This window comes from Atta cephalotes, assembly GCF_000143395.1.
Source record: "Atta cephalotes unplaced genomic scaffold scaffold00027, whole genome shotgun sequence".
NCBI lineage: Eukaryota > Metazoa > Arthropoda > Insecta > Hymenoptera > Formicidae > Atta > Atta cephalotes.
Window position 1 is genome coordinate 192,721 of NW_012130091.1, and position 23,163 is coordinate 215,883.

General features: G+C 30.2%; 1 protein-coding gene across 1 annotated transcript in view; it reads left to right on the forward strand.

Annotated features, from left to right (window-relative positions):
* LOC105620572 (calcium-binding mitochondrial carrier protein Aralar1) overlaps positions 1 to 23,163 on the forward strand; it is an 88,957-nt gene that overhangs the window by 29,245 nt on the left and 36,549 nt on the right. Inside the window, exons 3-8 of the mRNA XM_012202065.1 lie at positions 12,381 to 12,496; positions 12,580 to 12,719; positions 13,080 to 13,226; positions 13,494 to 13,635; positions 17,853 to 17,946; positions 18,345 to 18,380. Of these exons, the coding sequence (XP_012057455.1) occupies positions 12,381 to 12,496; positions 12,580 to 12,719; positions 13,080 to 13,226; positions 13,494 to 13,635; positions 17,853 to 17,946; positions 18,345 to 18,380 (675 nt within the window). The remainder of the gene's footprint in view (positions 1 to 12,380; positions 12,497 to 12,579; positions 12,720 to 13,079; positions 13,227 to 13,493; positions 13,636 to 17,852; positions 17,947 to 18,344; positions 18,381 to 23,163) is intronic.

A 23,163-nucleotide genomic window follows, 5' to 3' on the forward strand; every position in this document is an offset into this window, starting at 1 on the left:
CCTCCAATTCTGCATCTTCGAAAACCTTCCACCGCTATGCCGGTCTTCGACGTCAAAATCACCGTTCTTGAAGCATTGAAACCACTCACGACATGTTCTTTCACTAATAGCGGCCTCACCATAAGTATTTGAGAGCATTCGATGAGCGATCTCAGCTGCAGATTTCTTCATATTGAAGCAAAAAATTAAAACCTCCCGCAAATGACGAGAATTTGGCTCGTAAACTGACATTTTCAATCGAGAATAACTTTATGATGCAGACACAAATCGACTAATGTTTCTATGGGATTATGTTGACAGATGCCCAAGTTTATTGTATGACGTCTATGATCTATTTATTTCGACTACCACTTACCGCTAAAGCCATTTATAGGAAAACGGCGGAAGCAAAGTTGTACACTTAATATTATAATGTGGAATGTATCATTAATGTAATTTCTGTTAATTTTGTAATTTTAAAAGCGTGATCGAGATGATCAGCGTGTCAGGATAGACGATTTATAGGATTTTTAGTTTAGAGCCTTATACGCGAATCCTGATTCCCGCACGACCATGTAGCACGGCCAATGGAAAAATCCCGCGTATTAATACACGCGACTCGCGAATTGCGAGCGTCCTGCGAGGCGTCCTGCAGGAACAGGCAGGCACCGACGAGTCAGTCTCATGTAGACAACTTGTGGGAAAGGCACGGAATAAAATACCTTTGTTTAAGGAAACTGACTTTCCTATAATTTTCCCACAGGGCAAAGGACAATATGGAAATGCTTAATTTAATCTCTAATATTAGAGAAAATATTATTGGAAACAGTAAGAAGTAAATTTGTAAGAAAAAACAGAAAAATGTATATCATTCATGGCAAACAGAAGAAATTTTCATTAAAAATTTTAATATCAAAAATTAATTCATTAATTTTTTAAATTGCATAAATATATAGTACACTCAGATAGATGTATAATAAATTAAAAAAAAAGAAAATTTTCAAGACAAAAAGAAAAATTAGAAATGTTCATAAGGAGAAGACTTAAAATAATAATAATACGTATTTTATCCGTGAAATTCTAAAACAATTTCATAACAATATCATTAAAAAACTAAGTATATCATTAAAAAAACTAAGTATACCTTCAATTTCATTAATATTATTCTTCACATAATCCTAAATCATTATCATAAACAATGTTGAACGATTTTCCAATGAAAAATATTTCGTTATTTGAAACTATTATAATATATGAAAGTCTAAATAAACAATAATTTCCAAATACATCTTTCTTCAAACATACGATCATGCCAGTTCTGTAATTTATATTACGAAACGTTATTTGTACAAATTTCCTTACTTATACAAATTTCTTTATTAGAACTTATATTTGATTTTATAATTTCATTTATTAAAGGACAATAGTTATTGACATTGTATTTATCACCAATATCATTGATAATAAAATTACCACTAAAAATGTTCTCTTGTGATAAGTTAAATGCATTTAATAATTGTTTTTTAGCCAAAGAAAGTAAAATGTTTTTAAAACAAGATGAATGTTTTATTACTTGTTTAAAATATTGATTGCTCTCAAAGTAAGTTCAAAATTGTTTAATAAGTCCAAATATTTTTCGGATATGCATAATACAATAAATAGTGATGTTTGGACTTTTGATACCTCCGGAATAGTTCATGTCTCAAATAAATATATTCAATTATTAAATTATTCAAAACTTCTATTTGGCTGACGCTAATTTTAAAACCTAATAAAATAAGCATAATTTTTCGCACATAGCATCATTTCCCACAAATCATTGTCTTTTTTTTCATTATTTACGTCGTCTACAAAAGCAAATGGAAGTATCAATAGAAGCCACAAATTTTGATAGCTATTCCAAGAAGTTTCACTTTCATCTTTTTTCAATTCCGTAAAGTAAAGTTGAGATTCATTAGTAAATCATAAAGTTTTAATTTTTAAGTTTAATGATTCAAAAAAAATAAAATTTAATTTGTTGAATTTATTTAAAATAAGCATTAAATCTTTTTGTATTATTCCTTCAAACATATCATGAGCAAAACATGAAGATAAGCCAGGATTAACTGTATGAAAATATGACAAAAAATTTTAAATTGATTCTGGTTTCACAGAAGATTCATTAGTAGTATGCATTATATTAACATCAAAAGAATGTTCTGAATTTCTCATATTAAATTTACAAATCATAAAATTTGAATTATTTGTAAAATTATTTACATAATAATACCGGCAAAAATATCCAATAGTGTTGAAAGTCTCGTTGAAACCATTAATTTGATGACTTCTTAAGTTATCGCCAGCTATTACTGTGCCTTTAATTATCGTATTGTTGATAATTATTCCTTCCGTTTCTAAAGTTTTTAAATCTTCTATTATTACTTTGAAAGCATTATTAAAGGCATATTTTTAATATCCTTACCATAAATAAGAGCTGAATGTAGTCAATACTAGTTCTTAGCCAAGATAGTAAATTAGTTATTGTCATGTATATTCCTACCATTTTATGCTTTTTTCGAGAAGCATCTAAAGAATTACAAATTTCAAAGGAATCTTAGTACAAAATAAGCTTTATTGTATAATTATTATTTGTTAAAAATTTATTTTTACAACAACAGTAACCATCAGTTATATCTTGATAAATGTCAACTTTTCCATGTGATTTTTATAAAAGTTATTTGAAAAATTTTTATTTTTGAAATAAAGTTAATATCTCACTAATAGGAATGTAGAAAAATTTTGAAGAAAAATTACTTATAAAATGACATATTGGATTCACGGTAGTAAAAAAATTTTTTATAATAAACAATTTTAAGTGGCTAAGATTCAAAATATAATATATGTAAAAGGCATACACCACTACGCAAGATCTTGAAAGCGAAATAACAGTTTATTCAAATAATAATTCAAGAAAAATAAATATATATATATATAAACGTTTCGGTCTTGATTAGACCATCTTCAATATAAATCATTATAATCAAAATGTGACATTAATTACAATAAATTAAATGAATATTATATGAAAAAAATTGTCCAATTTAATGATTCTGTCAATTATTATTATTTAAAAATGCTCGTTTAGATTTTTGATGAACATGTAAATTTGTTGCGAAGTAGCATTATGTGTCGTTTCTTGTTAAAATTAGTTTCGCTTGTGGCACGAAGCATAATTTTCAGATTCTATTCAACAAACAATTTATTAATAAGTGTAAAATTAAAAATAATAATTATAAACAAAACGAAACAATATTAAATTTATATCATACCTGCTTCAAAACTACAACCTAATTAAATATATGCAGGCATTAACATGCATTGTACCTTTCTTCAAATTTATCAAAATATTTTTTGGCATTGAAAAATGCTTTTTGTTAAAAGAATTTATGAAATTAATACGGAATATCAATTTAAGATTATGGATCTATTTTTTAAGAATGTACATAACAGAAAATTTAGTTTCAAAATATCTATATAGAATGTTACAACATAACTCTAATTTATATCATCGCTCGTCACTTAATAAAATTAGTAGGATTAAATATAATTATATAAGTAAAATCATAAAATTAGAACTAACAGATGTATACAAAGAACTCACACAAGAAATGAATTATTTAAACATAGAATAATTTCTTGTTTTTTATCTGGTAATGTTTCTTTTGCTTTTTTCCATCGATAAAAAATAAATTTTAACCAAATTTGATTTAGGGAATATAATAAAATTAATAAAAAACTGCATATTACCTTATCTGAACAAAAAAAAGAAAACTATAAAACCTATTATATTCAATTTATCTTGGCTAAAACAAAAAATAATATAATAATAATACTGATTATAATAATAGCAATAATAAGAATAGGAATTTTGATATTAATATTATTGATAATAATAATAAATCTATAAGTTTTAACAATAATAACACAGAATTTATTCCTTCAAAAATTAATGATATTTCATTGTACAAAACTTGTACTAACCTTTTAGAAAATGACTCTTCATTTCATGTTGTCACCAATCCGATGGAATATGATGAAGATTTTAAATTAGAAAATATTAACAACGAAATTAATGGATCATTAATTTAAATAATATTGATATACCAAAAAACGTAAAAGCTATTTTGACTTGGACAAGATTTTAATTTATCGAATAATAATATAGACAATGACAGAATAATTATAGAATTTGTTAAATCTATTGAAAATAACATTAATAAATTAGATGACAACATATGTAATTCCATAAGAAATGACGCCATACAAACTTTAAACAAAATTAAATAGTTTAATCAAAGTAATGTCGACAATAATATGTTAAAAGAGGGAATAAAAGATGTAAAACGATTTATTATTGAACACTCTGACATTTTAGTCACTCGTACAGACAAAGATAACTCGACAATAATAATACAGTTAACTGAATACAACAATAAAATGTATGAAATCTTAGCTGATAAAATCTTAGCTGAAAGAACATATTTTAGTATTAGTAAAGATCCGACTAATACAATGACCAACCAAACACGTATATTATTAACTAGGTAGAAGAACAAGAAGTATATAGAATCTACCTAATAAACTACTATAATAATCAAATCTACCTAATAAATCTACCTAATAAACTACATATATCAGATGGTAATGTTCCAAGATCCTATGGCTTGCCAAAAATTCATAAAGAAAATTACTCTTTAAGAATCATTGTAAGTTACATCAATATTGTAAGTTACACAATATCATTTAGCTACATATTTAAAGAATTATTGAATCAAATTATTGATAATAGTTTAAAAAAGGAAATTGAATACTTAAAAAATAATTGAAGTTTTGAATTAGTGAATAAAATAAACGGAATGACATTAAACTTTAATTATATACTTGCATCTTTTGACATTATCTATGTACACACATATTTCAAATTTAATTTAAAAAAAGCATTATTTTAAAAATTAGTTAAAAAAAGTATTGAAAAAAGATGAATCTTTATATCAAAATCTTTATATCAAAAAATACAATAATTCCAAAAAAAGAATTTATGAAAGCTATTTCTTCCATTCTTAATTCAACTTACTTTAAATTTCATAGCAAATTCTTTAAACAGATTTTTATTTACCCATGGGATCTCCATTATCTTCAATTTTAGCTAATCTAGTAATTCAAGATTTGGAGATGTAGAAGTATTTTATCGAACATTAATGTTAACATTCCGATTTATTATTATTATGTAGATGAGATATTAATAGCATTACCAAAAAATCAAATGTACTCGATACTCGTGTTTAATTCCTATGAGAGAGATTAAATTTTACAATTGAGCATAGAGATGATAACTCTACTGACTTTCTGGACGTTACAGTAAAATTGGAGAGTGATCACATAAAAATCAATATATTCGGTATAAAAAACCAACTAATTCCGGCAGATTTTTAAGCTATATATTTAAGCTATATATATAAATCGAACCATCTCATCATCTATAAAAAAGGTGTAATTATAGGACAATTTGATAGGATCATATTTTTTTCGCATTGCGGAATACCGCAATAAGAACATCTCAAACATAATTAGAATTATTAAATATGAAAAGAATTATTAAAAAATGGTTATCCTTTAGATATAATATTTTCTATCGTAAATAAGAATCACATAAATACAGAATCAAAACTCTGTCAAAACGAACTGATTTATATAATAATGATTACGCAATCGAGGATAATATAAAAAATTCTTCCCAATTCCATACGTCAAAAAAATCTCAGAAAAATTTAAAATGATCGCAGAAAAAACAATTTTAACACAGCACATAAATCGATGAATAAACTAAATAAATTCATAAAATTAGATAAAAACCAACTGGAAAAAACAGAGCAATGTAATGTTATTTACAAAATCAGTTGTTTAGATTGTAATTCCACATATGTAGGACAAACAAAACGAAAATTAAAAATTAAGATAAAAGAACATAAATCCAATATAAAAAAAATCTTAGAATCAATGTCAATAGTATCTCTTCATTAAGCAAATCATAAATATAATTTAAATTGAGATAATATTCAAATATTAGATTTTGAATCATCCTTTCAAAAAAGATTAATCTCCGAAATGATCTTCATAAAAAAACTATGTCTCTAAACAAACAAGATGATAAAGATTGTCTACCAAATATATATTCACTCAATATCATGTCTTCAGCTCATCATAATATGGGAATGGGAAAAAGTTCGTGGCGATTTTTTAGTAAAATTAAAGTGTTTTTTTGTTAGAGTATTGAAATCAATTTATTTAAACCAAATATGCTCCATTATTTTCTATTTTTAATATTTTGCCATTTTTGGGGCAGAGCCATAATTCCATCGCGGTAGAACTTCTGTGGTTTCTGATCGAAAAACTGTTTCAAGTGATTTTCACAGGCCTCTTTTGAAGCTACACCATTAAGAGAGTTCTGCAGAGACCTAACAAATGATAGTCTGAGGGTGCTATGTCAGGACTATACGGTGGATGCATTAAAACTTCCCAGCCAAGCTCTCGCAATTTTTGCCGAGTCATCAAAGATGTGTGTAGTCAAGCGTTGTCGTGATGGAAGACGACACCTCTCCTATTGATTAATTCTGGCCGCTTCCTCTCAATTGCTTGTTGTAATCTCTGCAGTTGTTCACAGTAGAGTTCGGAATTAATTGTTTGATTGGACGATAACTCATAGTGAACGATTCCCTTCCAGTCCAGTCCACACACAACATCACCTTCCTCGTCAATCCAGGTTTTTTGCGATTGCTTGCGCCTTCTCTCCTTTCTTTATCCACGATCTTTTTCTAGTTGGATTGTCGTAGGTGATTCATTTTTCACCAGTTATCATTCTCTTCAGAAATAGCTCAATTTCATTCCGTTTCAGTAGCGTATCACAAATGTTAATTCGGTCCATCATGTTCCTAACACTCAACTCGTGAGGAACGCAAACACCGAACTTCTTTTTATATCCAGCTTTGTATAAATGATTAAAATATAATCTGTTTTGTGATCGATGTCTAGTTCCCTGGCAATCTCCACAGTGCTCACATGCTTATCACACTCGACTTTTACCAGTTCGATTTCATCGAACTTTTCAGTGATTGGTCGACCGGAGCGAGGATCATCTTTCACATCGAAATTTCCAACACGAAAGCGAGCGAACCATTTCCGTGCTGCTGATTTTGATAGAGTTCTTCACTGTAAATAGCGCAAATTTTTTCACAAGCCTGTGCAGCATTCTTGCCTTTATCGTAGTGATACTGCAAAATGTAGCGAATTTTTTCCTTATTTATTTCCATTTTTAAAATAAAATAACTTTTGATCCACTTCACCGATTTCAATCTTTTTCGACTCAAAACAAGGTTAAAATGTCACTTTTTAAACGCACTACACGTCTAGTGTTGCCGATGCGATTAGTAGTTGCCGACTGCTCAGCATTTAATGCCATCTAGCGGGAAAAACGCCACTTTTTCTCACATCCAATAATTATCCTCTCTCTGTTTAAGTATAAAAGCAAGAAGCTTATGATAGGAGTCACAGATAGTACTCGAGTTAGCACATTATTAGTGAAATTACGAATATCTCACTGTTATAATAAATCTTATCTTAAGTTAAGTGGTTTTGAAGCAAGTATGATATAATATTGCTTATAATTTAATATTGCTTCATTTTGTTTGTAATTGTCATTTTTAATTTTATATTTATTGATAAATTGTTTGTGAAATAGAATCTGGAAATTATACTTCGTGCCATAAGCTAAATTAATTTTAACAAGAAACATAGTGCTACTTCGCAACAAATTTACATGTTCATCAAAAATCTAAACAAGCGTTTTTAAATAATAATAATTGATAGATTTCATATATTGGACAATTTTTTCATGTAATATTCATTTAATTTATTGTAATTAATGTCACGTTTTGATTATACTGAATATGTTCTAATCAAGACCGAAACATTTATAAATATATATATTTTTTTTTCGTTGATTTGAATAAATTGTTATTTCGCTTTCAGGATTTTTCGTAGTGATATGTATGCCCTTCACATATATTATTAATTTTTTACAATATTTATGTCGAAAAAATTTGGTTTTCAATTTTCTTTTATTTTTTTTATTATGTAATATGTTAAAAATGTTATTAGTATTAGGTGTACAACTTTGCTTCCGCCGTTTTTTTTCCGAAATTCGAGGCTTTATTGTAAAAAACTAGTTATACATTTATGATTCAAAGTATTGTCCATCGCTGGCCACTACTTTCTCCCATCTTTCGGGTAGCGTACGAATCTCGCGTCGAAAAAACTGGTCATCTTTTGAGGCTATCCACGAATCGATCCAATTTTTTACTTCTTCATAAGACCAGAAGTGCTGATCAACCAGGCCGTGTGCCATTGATCGAAACAAGTGATAGTCAGAGGGAGCAATGTCTGGAGAATACGGCGGGTGGGGTAGGACTTCCCATTTCAACGTTTCCAAGTATGTCTTGACCACTTTCGCAACATGGGATCGAGCATTGTCATGCTGCAAAATCACTTTATCGTGTCTCTCGTTGTATTGCGGCCATTTGTCTTTCAATGCTCGGCTCAAACGCATCAATTGCGTTCGATACCGATCGCCTGTGATTGTTTCAGTCGGTTTTAACAGTTCATAATACACTACGCCGAGCAGATCCCATCAAATACAGAGCATGACCTTGGACGTCAAAATCACCGTTCTTGAAGCGTTGAAACCACTCACGACACGTTCTTTCACTAATAGCGCCTCACCATAAGTATTTGAGAGCATTCGATGAGCCTCAGCCGCAGATTTCTTCATATTGAAGCAAAAAATTAAAACCTCCCGCAAATGACGAGAATTTGGCTTGTAAATGACATTTTCAATCGAGAATAACTTTATGATGCAGACATAAATCGACTAATGTTTCTATGGGGTTATGTTGACAGATGCCCAAGTTTATTGTATGACGTCTATGATCTATTTATTTCGACCACCACTTACCGCTAAAGCCATCTATAGGAAAACGGCGGAAGCAAAGTTGCACCTAATATTTAAAAATTTTTCCGTTAGTGTGATATTTTGCTCATGTGTTTTTAAAGTAATAAAATTTGTATTAATTAGATTAATATCAAGTAAGCTATCTATTATGACTTGTAAAGATTTATTAGACAGGAAGTGTTTTGATTCCAACTTTAAATACAAAAATAAAGAATAATAAAGAATAATAAAGAAGTTAATAGTTTCAAGCAGATATTTTCGATATTTTCATTATCACAAGGCAACCGTTCTGCAACTGTCTCTTCAATAATATTTTGAATATTTGTTATATTTGTTAGATTAATAATATCATTATTTTCTATTGAAGTTTCTTGAAGAAGAATTTGAACATTAACCTGTGAAAACCTTCGTATAAAGTGAGTACGTAACATTTCTAAAAAATGATTTTTCTATTTTACAAGATTTTTTAAATGGGCAATTTAAAGATATTCCGTCTCTGATATGTTGATATAAATGCTTATAAAATAAAATTATAATTTTAGTTCTATAACTGTAAATATTACATGAGAAAAATATATTAGATACCAAATTATTACTTATATGTTTACGTCTCACTAAATATTGGGAATACAAATAAATTTCCGCCGTTTTTAATCAAAAATTAAGCATTTATTGTGAAAGAACAGTACATAATGTTTTATTCAAAGTAATGGCATCGTTAGCCACTATTTTTTCCCATCTTTCTAGTAGCATGTAGATACCGCGTCGGAAGAACGCTTCATCTTTTGAGGCTATCCAATCATCGATACAATTTTTGGTATCTTCATATGATGTGAAGTGCTGCTCAGACAGGCCATGCGTCATCGATCGGAACAAGTGGTAGTCGGAAGGAGTAATGTCTGGAGAAAACGGCGGGTGGGGTAGAATTTCTCATTTGAGTGTTCCTAAGTAGGTTTTGACCGGCGCCGCAACATGTGGTCGAGCATTATCATGCAGGAGAATAATTTTGTCATGCCTGGAATAGTAGTGAGCGCGTTTTTGCTTGAGTGCTCGGCTCAATCTCATCAATTGTGTTCGGTAGAGAGCCCCAGTAATAGTCTCGTTCTCGGTTTGAGCAACTCATAATACACGACACCAAGCTGATCCCACCAAATATACAACATGAGTTTTTTTCCATGAATATTCGGCTTGGTTGTCGATGTTGAAGCATGGCTAGGTGGTCCCCATGATTTACTCTTCTTTGGGTTATCGTAGTGGATCCATTTTTCATCATCAGTGATTATACGATGCAAAAAACCCTTTCGTTTATGCCTGGCAAGCAGCATTTCACATATGAAAAATCGACGTTCAACGTTTCGCGGCTTCAGTTCATATGGAACCTAATTCCCTTGCTTTTGAATCATTCCCAATGATTTCAAACGATATGAAATTGTTTGTTGAGTCACTCCTAATGTAAGTGCAAGTTCTTTTTGCGTTTGGCATGAATCTTCATCCAATAATGCTTCCAATTCCGCGTCTTCGTACACTTTCGGCCTTCCGCTACGTTGTTTGTCTTCGACGTTCATTTTAAATTTCACCGTTCTTAAACTTTTGAAACCACTCACGACAACTTCTCTCACTTAAGGCAGCATCATCATATGCTTCTACAAGCAATCTATGAGCGTCAGCTGCAGATTTCTTCAAATTAAAGAAGTAAATCAATTAAAGAAATAAATCAAAAGTTCCCACAAATGAAGCTTCGGCTCAAAACTCGACATTTTCAAAAAAAAATATATGATGCTATAAATAAGTATATGATGATCACTAATATTTCAATATTATGGTATTGCCGAATGTCCAATCTTACGATGTCATTTTAATTCAAACAATTTTAACTATAGTTTATTAGTGGCGCTGTCTTTTGCAAACGGCGGAAACTTATTTGTACTCCCAATATGTTCTGAAATTTGAATATCTATTAAAGATCAAAGAACAATCAGGATATGCATAATGAAATCTTTTACAAGTTGGCGGTGAAGAAACTGATGGCTGTTATAAACTTTTATATCAGATAATTTTAAATTACAAATTGAGCAAAATAACCTCATTGTATGAGTATGAACACTATTAACATATTAAATAATCACCTTCCCTTTATAATTTTTTTTCATATAAAGGACAAAATAAAGGAATTAATCGGGATATCAACTCAGGATTCTTCGTAACATGGCTAACACCACTACTCAAATTTAGATACGATTTGTCAGATCAGCAAAATAGTAAAAAGCATGTGTCGCAGTTCTTATGTAGAAACTGGCATTAGCAAGCTGCATGAACAATAGACCGCGCGGCGGCGTCTTTCTCGGTGCGCTCGTGTACAGATTCTGATTGGCTACAATCACACAATAAATGTAAAATCACAATAAAATTTTACTCTTTTTTTAATTTCGCATGAAACTGTTTTTTTCCGTTTATGCATTGTAAAAATATCGCTAAAATTTAAAACTACAAATTATTTTTACATGAAAGTAGTACATTTACATATATTTTACCATCAATATGTATTTTTACTTTAAAAAATCTAGAAAAGGAAATTTCCAATCATATTTAAATAATTTTCCAGTTATAAACATGTAATTTCCATGTAAAATTACATGCATTTTCTTCAGCGCGAGTGTGGTATAGCAGACAGACACTAGTCTGAAATACTAGAGATCTCGGCAGAATCGAAAAATTTTCATACACTCGTAGCCCCTCTCGGAAGGCAATGCCATCGAATAGTATACTTGCCCAGGAAACCTCCCTATCAAAAATTGCCGTTTCGAAATCGATGTTTAAACTGTAGGTCCCTGTATACATTAGATCTGTTTTTTTTTTGTTGCACTCTGAACCGATGCAATAAATTGAAGTGAAACAAACGTACATTTGTTTCACTTCAACTTATTACACTGTGTATTACTATTATTACTAGTTCAGAAAATGCAGCAATAAAAAACAGACTGATTGTATACGATCAGTGTGCGTGCAAAGATATATGAGAAGGAGGCACCTATGCGCTGAGATAGCGTATGGCATTTGAAGAAGAAATTATTTAAAATATGTTTGTATATGTAGATTAATATAAATTATATAAGGTAAATAATAAGACATATCTCTAAAAATTACAGTTACACACATCTGCGACGATATTTTTTCGATTTATATTAATGTGTATAATATGTGTGCATGCACATACGTGTAAATATAAATATAATTATAATAAATATGATAATATATATGTTAAGAAGCAAATATTTCACACACACACACACACACACACACACGCGCGCGCGAACAAATTGTATTTTATACAATAGTTAATATATCTTTTTTTTTTCAGACTTATATCATTTGCCGAATTTCAAGCATTTGAAGGTCTTCTCTGTGTACCAGATGCTCTATATAAAACAGCCTTTCAACTCTTTGATACTAATGGAAATGGAATGGTTGCATTTGGTAAGAACTATTACGAAATTCTCATTTCTCTTTTCGAAATAATTTATATGCTTTTATATAGACATATTATTATCAATTTACAGACGAGTTCGCTGAGGTGATGCAGAAAACTGTATTACATCAAAAAATGTCCTTTAATATGGACAGTAGTTTTATAAAACTCTATTTTGGAAAGGATAAAAGTAGACTAATCAATTATGCAGAGTTTAGTCAATTTTTGCATGTGAGTATCATATTTTGTTGCACGCTTAATTGCTGATTTAATTGTTATTCTTGCTCAGGAAATAAGTCAAGTATGACGTAACGAGTGACAAAGATTATGAATTATATATAACGTCGTATGTTTATTTTGTTTTTCACATTTTTATTTTTCATATTTAATATATGTATGTACACAATTTGACTGAGAAAATGAAAAATTATAAAGTAACATTCCTTATTTCGAAATATTTTCCATATAAAAAAAATATAAAAAATTTATTCCTTATACATACAGAAAATAATTACAGTTTTAAAAAAACAATTCCTAAATATGATATAAAATAGGATAATAATAAAATTTTGTATTAAAAATGCTCTTTAGGATTTTCATGAAGAATATGCAACAGAAGCTTTTAAAAAATTTGATAAAGATGGTGCAGGTTTCATTTCTGCATTAGACTTCCAAGACATCATGCTCAGTATTAAGAGTCATTTACTCACAAAAGATGTGAGGGATAATCTAATTGCTGTAAGTAGTATTATTTCTAAAGAGAAGATAGAAAATTTTATAATTGACAATTAAATATTTTATACTATACATTTTAATTACATTTGTGTGAAAATAAGGACAGGAATTGTTTAAAGTACATGTGTTTAATACCATACATGTGTAAAATGTTCGCTAATTACAAATTAATATTTATTAATCTTCAATTTTGTATCATTTTAATATAAAGTAGTATTGAAATTTATTTGAATATGTACTACTACATAATGAGCTGTATTTTCATCGCAGGCAGTTGGTGTCGGTCAAAGCGGAAGAAAAGTTAGTTTTCCATACTTTATGGCATTCAATTCTCTTCTAAATAATATGGAACTTATTAAACGTATCTATTTAAATGCAACCAATGGTCACAGATATCAAGAAGTTACTAAAGGTATAATGAAGAAAAATGTGTAAAAGGATATACATTAAAAATTTTTTTTCTTGCTGTTTATGTAAAAATCTGAGGAAAAAATAATTTATCTTTTATTTTAATAATATAATTTTATTTTAATAATATTTTAATAATATAATCTATACATATGTAGTAAATACGATTAATCAATTACTTTTACATTAGTTTTCATCAACATAATGTTCAGTACATAAATATCTTCAGTACATAAATAAATTAATTTAATGATTAAACAAATTTATCTGTAAGTGAAGTTTCTATCATAATTGTATGAAGCGCCTCTTCCGAAAGATAAAACGTAGTACTCCTCAACCATGAGCCGGAGCGCCACAAGCTTTAAAGTCAAAATGTCTACTATTCACGTTCCCCGTCTAAGCGTCATTGTATTCAAAGCCCAGCCGCAGCCAAATAAAAACAAATTTTTCGGAGTCTGAAGATATCAGACGTGATATAAAGGGGAACTCTATCTTTGTATTTATGTCACTATGCAAAATCTTTTTTAGCCATCTACTTAAGATCTGAGACGAAACTTTCTTGAATGGTTTTTTGAATGAAATGAAGACTTACTCATTTCCCTGAACTTTTCGGTTTTCCTAAGATACAACTGAAGAGTTCTGGGCAGGTATTTGAATCTTCCTTATAGAGAAGTAAAACCATTAATGATTGTTTTAATCCCAGTCTGGAAGTCTTAATTTCGATCAAGTCCTCTTTTACAACGATATTCCCAATATCTATTAAAGATAAGGACTGAATTCTTTGGTCAGTTACTAAGGCTAATAATATTACTATTGTAATTTCTTACTAAGCTTATCTAAAGGTAAGTCTTCGGCAGTTCTTTGAAGAATTCTAAAACGATCTTCGGATCCCAAGTGGAGTCGTATTTCGGCGATCTTAATTTTGATAGACCTCTGAAGACTTTCCCGATTTCCGGTCCTAGGAGATATAAGGAAGATAGCAGATTGAATGCAATTAAGAGATTCATAAGATGTTCCTTTTTTAAAATTCAAAGACAAAAACCTTATAACATCTGATATTTTTTATACACAGAACTTGCTAGTTATACAAAAAAACCACCATTTCTTCAAGGAACAATCATATTGTCTAAGAAATGACTCGTTTACAGAAGCCATAGAGATCTTTATGGCTTCTTCCGGAATCCCCTTTGATAGAAATGCTTCTCTGCTAATTTTCCTACTACCAAGGTAAATTTCCTCCACAAAGAATGCGGCTCCCTGTCCAAAGAAAATAAAGTATCTCTGTTAGATTCAAAAATTAAAGGTTTCGATTTCAGCATTGAGAAGAATAAAGGAAACCACGCCTGTCCAAAGTGGTACCACTACTATCTACTACCTTTGCTTTTTCTGCTCTAATTTTTTGAAGAACTAAGTTGAAGAACTTTAGTAACTAATATAAATAGTGGAAACGCATAAAAAAAGAACTTATTCCAATTCAAGGTAAAGGCCGCTATCGCGCCAGGTTCTCTTATCCAAGAGACATGATTTTCACATTTCGCATTAATTTTAGTTACGAATAAATCTATATCCGGATGTCTTCATTTCTTAAGAATCTCACAAAAGGCCATCTCTGATAATTGAAATTCCGTTTCGCTTCCTAATCTCCTTGATTCAAAGTTTGCTTGCGCATTATCTCTAGACGAAATATATGACGCAAAGATGAATAATTCGCGTTCTTCACATTTCCAAATGGACTTAGCAAGTTACTGAATTCTTTGACCATTCTCTCACACCATCCATGCAGTTTATGTACGAGATGGCTGGTGTTATCAATTCTTAAAAGAATATTGCAATTTTTGAGTTCGGAAGTGAAACACTTGAGAAGACGCAAAAAACACTGAAAGCAGTTTCAAATGATAATGATGAAGTAACTTATCTAAATTATCCCAAAAATCATGCACTCTATCCTCACCGCATGCCACTCTCCAACCGGAATGAGAGGTGTCAGAAATTGTATTCGCGATTTGCAATATTCAAAATTCTATTCAAAATATTATGTTCCCACCATATAAGATCTTTCTAAGTTTTGATTTAAAATTATACTCGCTTCAAGTCACCCTTGGATTTTATTAAGGCTAAATACTTTTTTCTCTCAAAAATCTTGATGTATGCCCAATTATATTCAATTGCCGGCAAGATACTAAAGAACCTATTAGACATGCGAAGTTTTTAATCTTCACAACACTTCTTAAGATTTGTTATGATTCTTATTTGATCCTAAATCCTCTTTCTTTTCTCTATTGGTAATTCTAATGTCATTCTCTGTGAATTTAGAACAAACTCAAGAAAACTACACAATTGGGAATTTTGCAATTCTTTTCCTCATTAATTATGAACCCTAAGCTTTCTAATAATTCTATTAAAGCTTTTATATTACTTAAGCAATATCATTCTGCCTCAGAATTTCCTAAAAGTAGCAGATCAAGATAAATGACTGATACACCTAAATTATGTAAATAACATATTACTGGCTTCATAAGTTTTATAATAACGTAAGAAGCCCTATTTAGGCCAAACGGTAAGTAATTGAATTCATAAAGAACATTCTCAACGGAAAATTTTAAGTATTTCCTGTGACCTCGCTCAATAAGAACCAAGTAATAAACATGAGATCTCTGAGATCTAACTTACTCATAAAGCAATTAGGATTAAGTAACTTGCACGCTACTTATGTCTTCTAGTTTGAAATGTTCCGTTTCAATAATCTCATTTAATCTTTTAAGATTAAGAATTAATTTGCTCGACCCATCTGACTTAAGAATTAAGAAAATTCCAGATAAAAACTGCTTCTCACATGGATGCCAACGATCACGCTTTTCAAAATCAATTTTTCAATGTGCTCTCGAATCTCTGCTTGTTCTTTAGGAACTGAATCCTGAAAAACTGATTTCGAAAAAGGAATAGCATATCCCTTAATCCAAGTCAAAATTCTGGAATCGGAGGTTATACTCTTCCAATTCTCTAAAAAAATTTTCAATCTGCCAGCTGGTTTATTTACCTCCGCTACAACTTTCTTTCGTTGTTCTGGGCAATCGAATGTGATTGAGAATTGTCGCGACTTGTTCTGGTTGGCTACATTCCTCTTGCTGAACTGATTCTGATTGTAGAATTTGTTCCAATATCCGCCTGATGTAGCCTTGAAGAGTTGACGAGATGGGACCTTGAAGTTTTTGCCTTCCCACAACAATAATTTCTTCATTTGAATCAACTGTAATCATCTTCAAGGAAGAAGCCTTCTCATCCGCCTTTGATGGCGATTGGTCTGCAGACACGTGGACATCAACCTGTACCGATATAATATGACTAATCTCAGGATCCCTTGGTGAAATCGATGATCCTACTTCGGAAGTGACTTCCGGTGCCATAGGAATGAAGCTTCCTTCGGAGAGAGAGATCGACTGATTATAACGATCTTCTGAGCTCTGAATCAGATGATCCGACTCTTGAAATGTGTTCGATCTTCATGATCTTCATGAGCCTTTAGATCATAGTTTCTTAAAAACCATATATTTATTCAAATATACATACGCGCACGCACGCACGCACGCACATACACACACGCGCGCGCGCGCGAGTAAAATAGAAGATTCACAATCGATGAAATCGATTGTTTGTATGTATGCGTGCGTGTGAGCGTGCGTGCGTGCACATAGAGGCTTCTATATTTTGTCTGAGACAACACTCGCCAATTAGAGCCTGCGGCTCGTCTATAGATTAAAGCCTGACGTGACGAAACTGTGCAAATCTTCCCGCAAAAAATGCATTAATACCCTTCCTCTTTACGTGACGTAGGAGGTTTCAACTAACCATTCCATCTAACCTAATACGGTTTTTACTCGAATTTTTCCATCAACCATGTCATTATATTTCTTAAATTCTTTCATCAAGCGTCTCATCTTTTTCTCCAACCTATTCTTCTTCAAATCTTCTGCACTACTGTCTCTGTATCTTCTTTTTCCCGCCTACCAACAATGTGGATTCTTCGGCGCATATGATATGGTCAGCAGGCACAAAGAAAAAGAATGACGTTCAGAAACATGAATAGTAGATATTTTGACTTTGAAGCTTGTGGCGCTCCGACATATGGAGTACTACTTTTATCTTGAGAAAGAAACGCGAAATACAATTAAAGATATTAATAGATTTTATCGTCAATATCTAAGCATTATAACTTTTTACCAGAGGAATTTCTTTATTCTGCACAAATGATGTCCCAGATAACTCCATTGGAAGTGGACATTTTATTTCATCTTTGCGATTTACTTCATCAAACTGGGTGAGTATTCTCGACATTGAAATCGATGATAAAATATTTTTCCTTTTGTTGATTTATTGAAAAAATATTACGGAGCAGTCACTTTAACATTGATCCTAACAAAATGTTCAGACTTTATTAATTAAAGACTGATCCACGCTGGTCAACAAGACAAATACAAAAAAAGAGAACAAGTCACGTAAAACTATCGTTGCACCATCAAGCACATCGTCATCATCCAAATGTCAAGTATGTCTCATTCTTGGCAATTAATAAAAGTTGATACTATTTTACGGAGTAATTCAGTCCTAATAGCCAAACTTACTATACAATGTTTAACTATATATCATTTTCTAATATTTAAATAATATTTCGTATACTGAAAACATTTATTTACGTGTTTACGCTGCCTGGATCAGACCTACGGAAGATGACGAAGCAGATTCGCGGCTTGGGTGCGTTTTGTATTACCAAACCACGTGCTATAAATATATATCACGTGTATGTACACACATACAAACACACACTCATATATTTTCTCAAATTATGTTAGAAATATTATCTGAATAGTCCCATGTATTATTTTATAATGTTTGTTTAACATATGGTGAAGAATAAAATGATATATGGGGCCACTTGAGTGATATTTCTGAACGTAGCTTCACTTATTGACTCACTCACAAGGGAACTCGATTTTAATGCACTTTGGATATGTTGTAGAGCATGAAAAAATATTAGACCCATATTTTTTGTGCTTGTCTCGAGAAGATGAAACACTCCCTCAAACCCTTACGGAAATGGACTTAGCGAAATTATTTGATTATTTAATCGTAATTTTTTTTGCGAACTATTGAGGAAAGTTACTATTTAGATAATGATTGGAAAAATTAATTAATTCAGCTTTATAAAATAAATATTAGTGTTTAGCATCATATTTTAAAATACACACGACAAAAATATGATAAAAAAAGTTTCTTCCTGAATTTGGGAGACCATCGTGAATCTAATTTCACGATGCTCTCAAGCTGTCATCTATCCAAAGCTATACTTCTAGTGTTGTTTGACCTCGATCGTATGAGAATTGCTTCTTCGATGATCCACGTGAATCATGAATGTTTATAGATGTACCTTGCTTAAAACTTCCTATTAAAACCAATTGGGAAAATTGGAATTGGTTTTAATCGGATTAGTGCATCGGAAATTTTTTATATTTTTTTATTCATTTTTCAAATCGGAATGAATCAGAACAAACTCAATGGGATTATATATTAGTATATACTCATATAATACCAAGAAAGGACTGAACAAGAATTAATAAGATATTTTACATTTCCTTCGAATACGATTTAATAGTTTTTATAGGATTGCTATCCAATAAGTTTTAATTGGATAAGTTGCCGATGCCAAATCCAATGGGAATTAACCAGTCAATTTCCAATTTAAAACTATTGGTAAAATTGGAATCAGTTTTAATTAATGCACCGGAAATTTCCAATTTTATTTTTCAAATCGGAATGAATCGGAGCAGACTCAATGGGATTGTATTGGCATACATCCATGTATGCAAAAGAAAGCGCTGAACAAGAATTAATAAAATATTTCACATTTCCTTTAAATAGGATTTAATAGTTTTTTTCTTTCGGATTGCTTTCGAAGGATTTTAATCAAACAAACCGCTAAAAATGCCAAATCCAATGAAAATTAACCAATGAATTTATGTAGACCGTAAGACGTCTTCTTTCGACGAATCATAATTATATAGAAAATAGAAAACTGATTTTTTTTATGAATATGGATTCAATGTGCTCAGCGAAGAAGGCAGCTGTTGTAAAATTCTTCAATATATGATTGATTTACACACTTAGATGAAGAAAGACAAGAACCAATCATATTGAATAATTTTACAATAATTTCAAATCTTATTGTATTGAAGGCAAGGATTTAGAATTGAATATTGCACGTTTATCTTTTAATAAATTTTAATTGGAAACCACCTGATGCCAAATTCAACATAAATAACTTTGAAATAAAGCATGAATTTAATATATTCATTATTGTGTAAAAAATTTATTGTGTAGAAAATTTATTATTAATTAACTTTTTATGACTATTTGAGTTTGTAAATATAAGAACTGTTGGATTATTGATTTAGTTATATAATTAATTAAAGCCCAATTGCACAATATTACTTCTATTTTAAGTGAGACTTAAAATATTATACTTTCTCTATTTCTATCTCTTTTTCGCTTTAAAACGAAACAGAGAATTTTAAGAGGATAAAGCCAGTTAGGAGGTTAAAAAAATCTTCGGGAATTTTTTTTTTAAATATATGCACATATTTGCATGAAAGATTTTATTTGAAAAAAACTTATTTTGACAAAGTTTTCATATTTTTTTATATAAAAATATTAATAAATAGATAAGTTATAGCTAGTTATCCGGAAAGCCGTTTTCCAAAACGTTTTTATGATGACCATTTCCATTCGGAATCAGGTTATCTGAAATGAAAAAAATCTGAAAGATTTAGTTAATATATGAATTTAGTTAGTCTTTAATCATTCGATATTTCGAAAAATTGAAGTACAACAAAATGACGGCTCTGTTCAAAGTTCAACTTTCGATTTACATAAAAAAAAAATCAGTATTTTTTGTCCATTAAAAAAAAGGATGCATTGGAAAAAAATCCTACGATTAAAGACTAGATTTACATGTCTAAAAAAGCATAAAATATAAAATTTCAGATTGATCGGTGCTTTTGAGATATGTTGGTCACCAATTTTAAAGACATTGTTTTGAGAAAAACATGTTTAAAGTACAGTTTATTATAAAATAAAAAATTTTTCAACTTATACAGAGTTATCTATTCCAAGTCTATATTGTAAGTCCTCTCTTGATGCTTCTAAAAATATTAATTTGTTATTACCGGCGACGGTTATTCTTTCCTTCCGAGTATACTGTATTGCACGCGAAAATTAGATATATATGTTTATGCATTCGGTATCTTCTCTATGTCGTATATTTCCGTGAAAATACAGCGAATCAACTTGAAATTTTCAGAGAATATTTCTAACTTATATATTTTATTATATACTTTAAGAAAATGTGATTTTTGAAAATCGATTTTTTTTTAATTTCTAACTGAGTATATCTCCTTAAGTCTTGTTAAAATAAGCTCAAGACAACCAGGTTAAATTGAAAGAAAAATCAAAATTCAATTATAAATAATAAAGAGATAGAAGTAAAATGTAAGAATTTTGTATTTTAAAATTTTATATATATATATATATATATACATACATACATACACATATATATATATAAGAATATCTTTTTACTTTGTTAAATTGCAATCGCGCGAAAACGTATTGAAATTTATTAAAATTTCATAAAAAATATCAATTTTTCACTTATTTTGATTCGTCATATATAAATTTATTTATATATTTACCGATTGGTTCTTATTGAAATAAGAATCTGAGATTTCTAATAAAAATCTGTTGACGTTCAATCATTTGATACCCGATTGAATTTAATTCGGGTTATTAATGTGGATTTTCCACTCAGTCCGATTCGTCAACTGGAGGCATTTGCCGATTACTTCCCATTTCAATAAAATCAGATTGGTTTTTCATTTTGTAAATCGGTAATGTACCTATACATTCTTACTGAAAGTAGAAATTATTTTAAAAATTATTTTTGGAAATCCTAAATAACTAAAATCTTATTATTTCCGAATCATTCTCAATAGGCTGTAATTTTGATTAGGGACTCAATAATCACTTCGTCAAAAACTATTGCGAAATGATTATTGCAAATAATCTGCCTAGTGAAATCAATAATCACTCCGTTAAAAATTATTGAGGAGTGATCATTATGAAAATATGATTATTGGATAATAAATAATCACTATTAAAGAATGAATAATCACTATTAAAATCCAATAATGATCCATTGGTATTCCAATAATTTATTGGAAAAAAATAAAAGAAAATAATGGATTGTATCGATTTTGTAAATATCTTTTAACTATGAGATATAAAAAGTATTTTATATAAAAATTGTATAGTTTCATATACTTTGTATAACGGCATAAAAGACATGCTGCAAAAATTAATTTTACAACAAATTGTTATAAATAAATTATTAAAAATTGATTATAGAGAAATTCTAATTCTTACCAATCGATTGTATTGAAAAAATTACTAAAAAAGTATGCTTAATTTTTTTATGTTTGTGCAAAAAAAAATATGAAAAGTCGTTCTGTCCATGCTTATGTTATGTTTAGAGAGGACTCCCATGACTCTTTTCTTTCATGGAGATTGTTAGAATATAAAGACAGACAAATAACGACAAATTAAACCATTACAAATTAACTATTACAAATTAAAAAACTTAATAACAAAAATTTTCTTTTCTCATGAGAAACTAAAGCGAAGACTCCAGTATCTCTTCGTAAATGTCAGCTAAGATAAATTAAAAATCGATGCACGTGCGCGAACGGCGGGACTAAAGAGACGCCTATGATGCTTTCCTTGGATGCCGCGACTAGAAAAACAATAATTGATAATAAAAATGTCCGCGGGACTAACGTCAGAACAATTTTCCTAACGCCAAATCACTGACAAATTTTCACGAATCCGCGATCGTAAAATCTAGAAGTAAGACGCGACGTTCCGGGGGAGATATTTGATGGTCCCGTGTCGACACTGCACGTGCACTTTCTTAACTACCCTTTGCATGTGCATTTTTTCATAAATTTTAACATCATAAAATTAAGGATGACGTTTTCCCACACTACAAATTCCGGTCAATACACTTTTCCGCCCCAAAACCTTGATTAATCCGAGAGAGAGAAAAGAGTCCTACCACTAATTATCAAAACCTATTTCACTAATCCGAATTCGACTAATCAACTCTCTTCCCTCTCTTTCCCCTAAGAATATCTCCATATAAACTACTATATAAACTATATAAACGACAATTTCGTGGGACTTTGAACATTCCTGGGCATTTCTTGATCATTATTCTTTGTCTTTTGCAAGTTTTTAGCCCTCGGGCTTTTGCGCTCTTATTCTAATTTTTCAAGTCAATGATCACATACGAAATCCAGCTCCAACATTTTCTACATCATCTTCTGAGCCAGATATGAACTCCATCACCGAGAATTATATCTAGGATGCCTCTAATTATTTCTATCACCAGTAAGCCGCATATATTCTCTCTTTCTCTCTCTCTCTC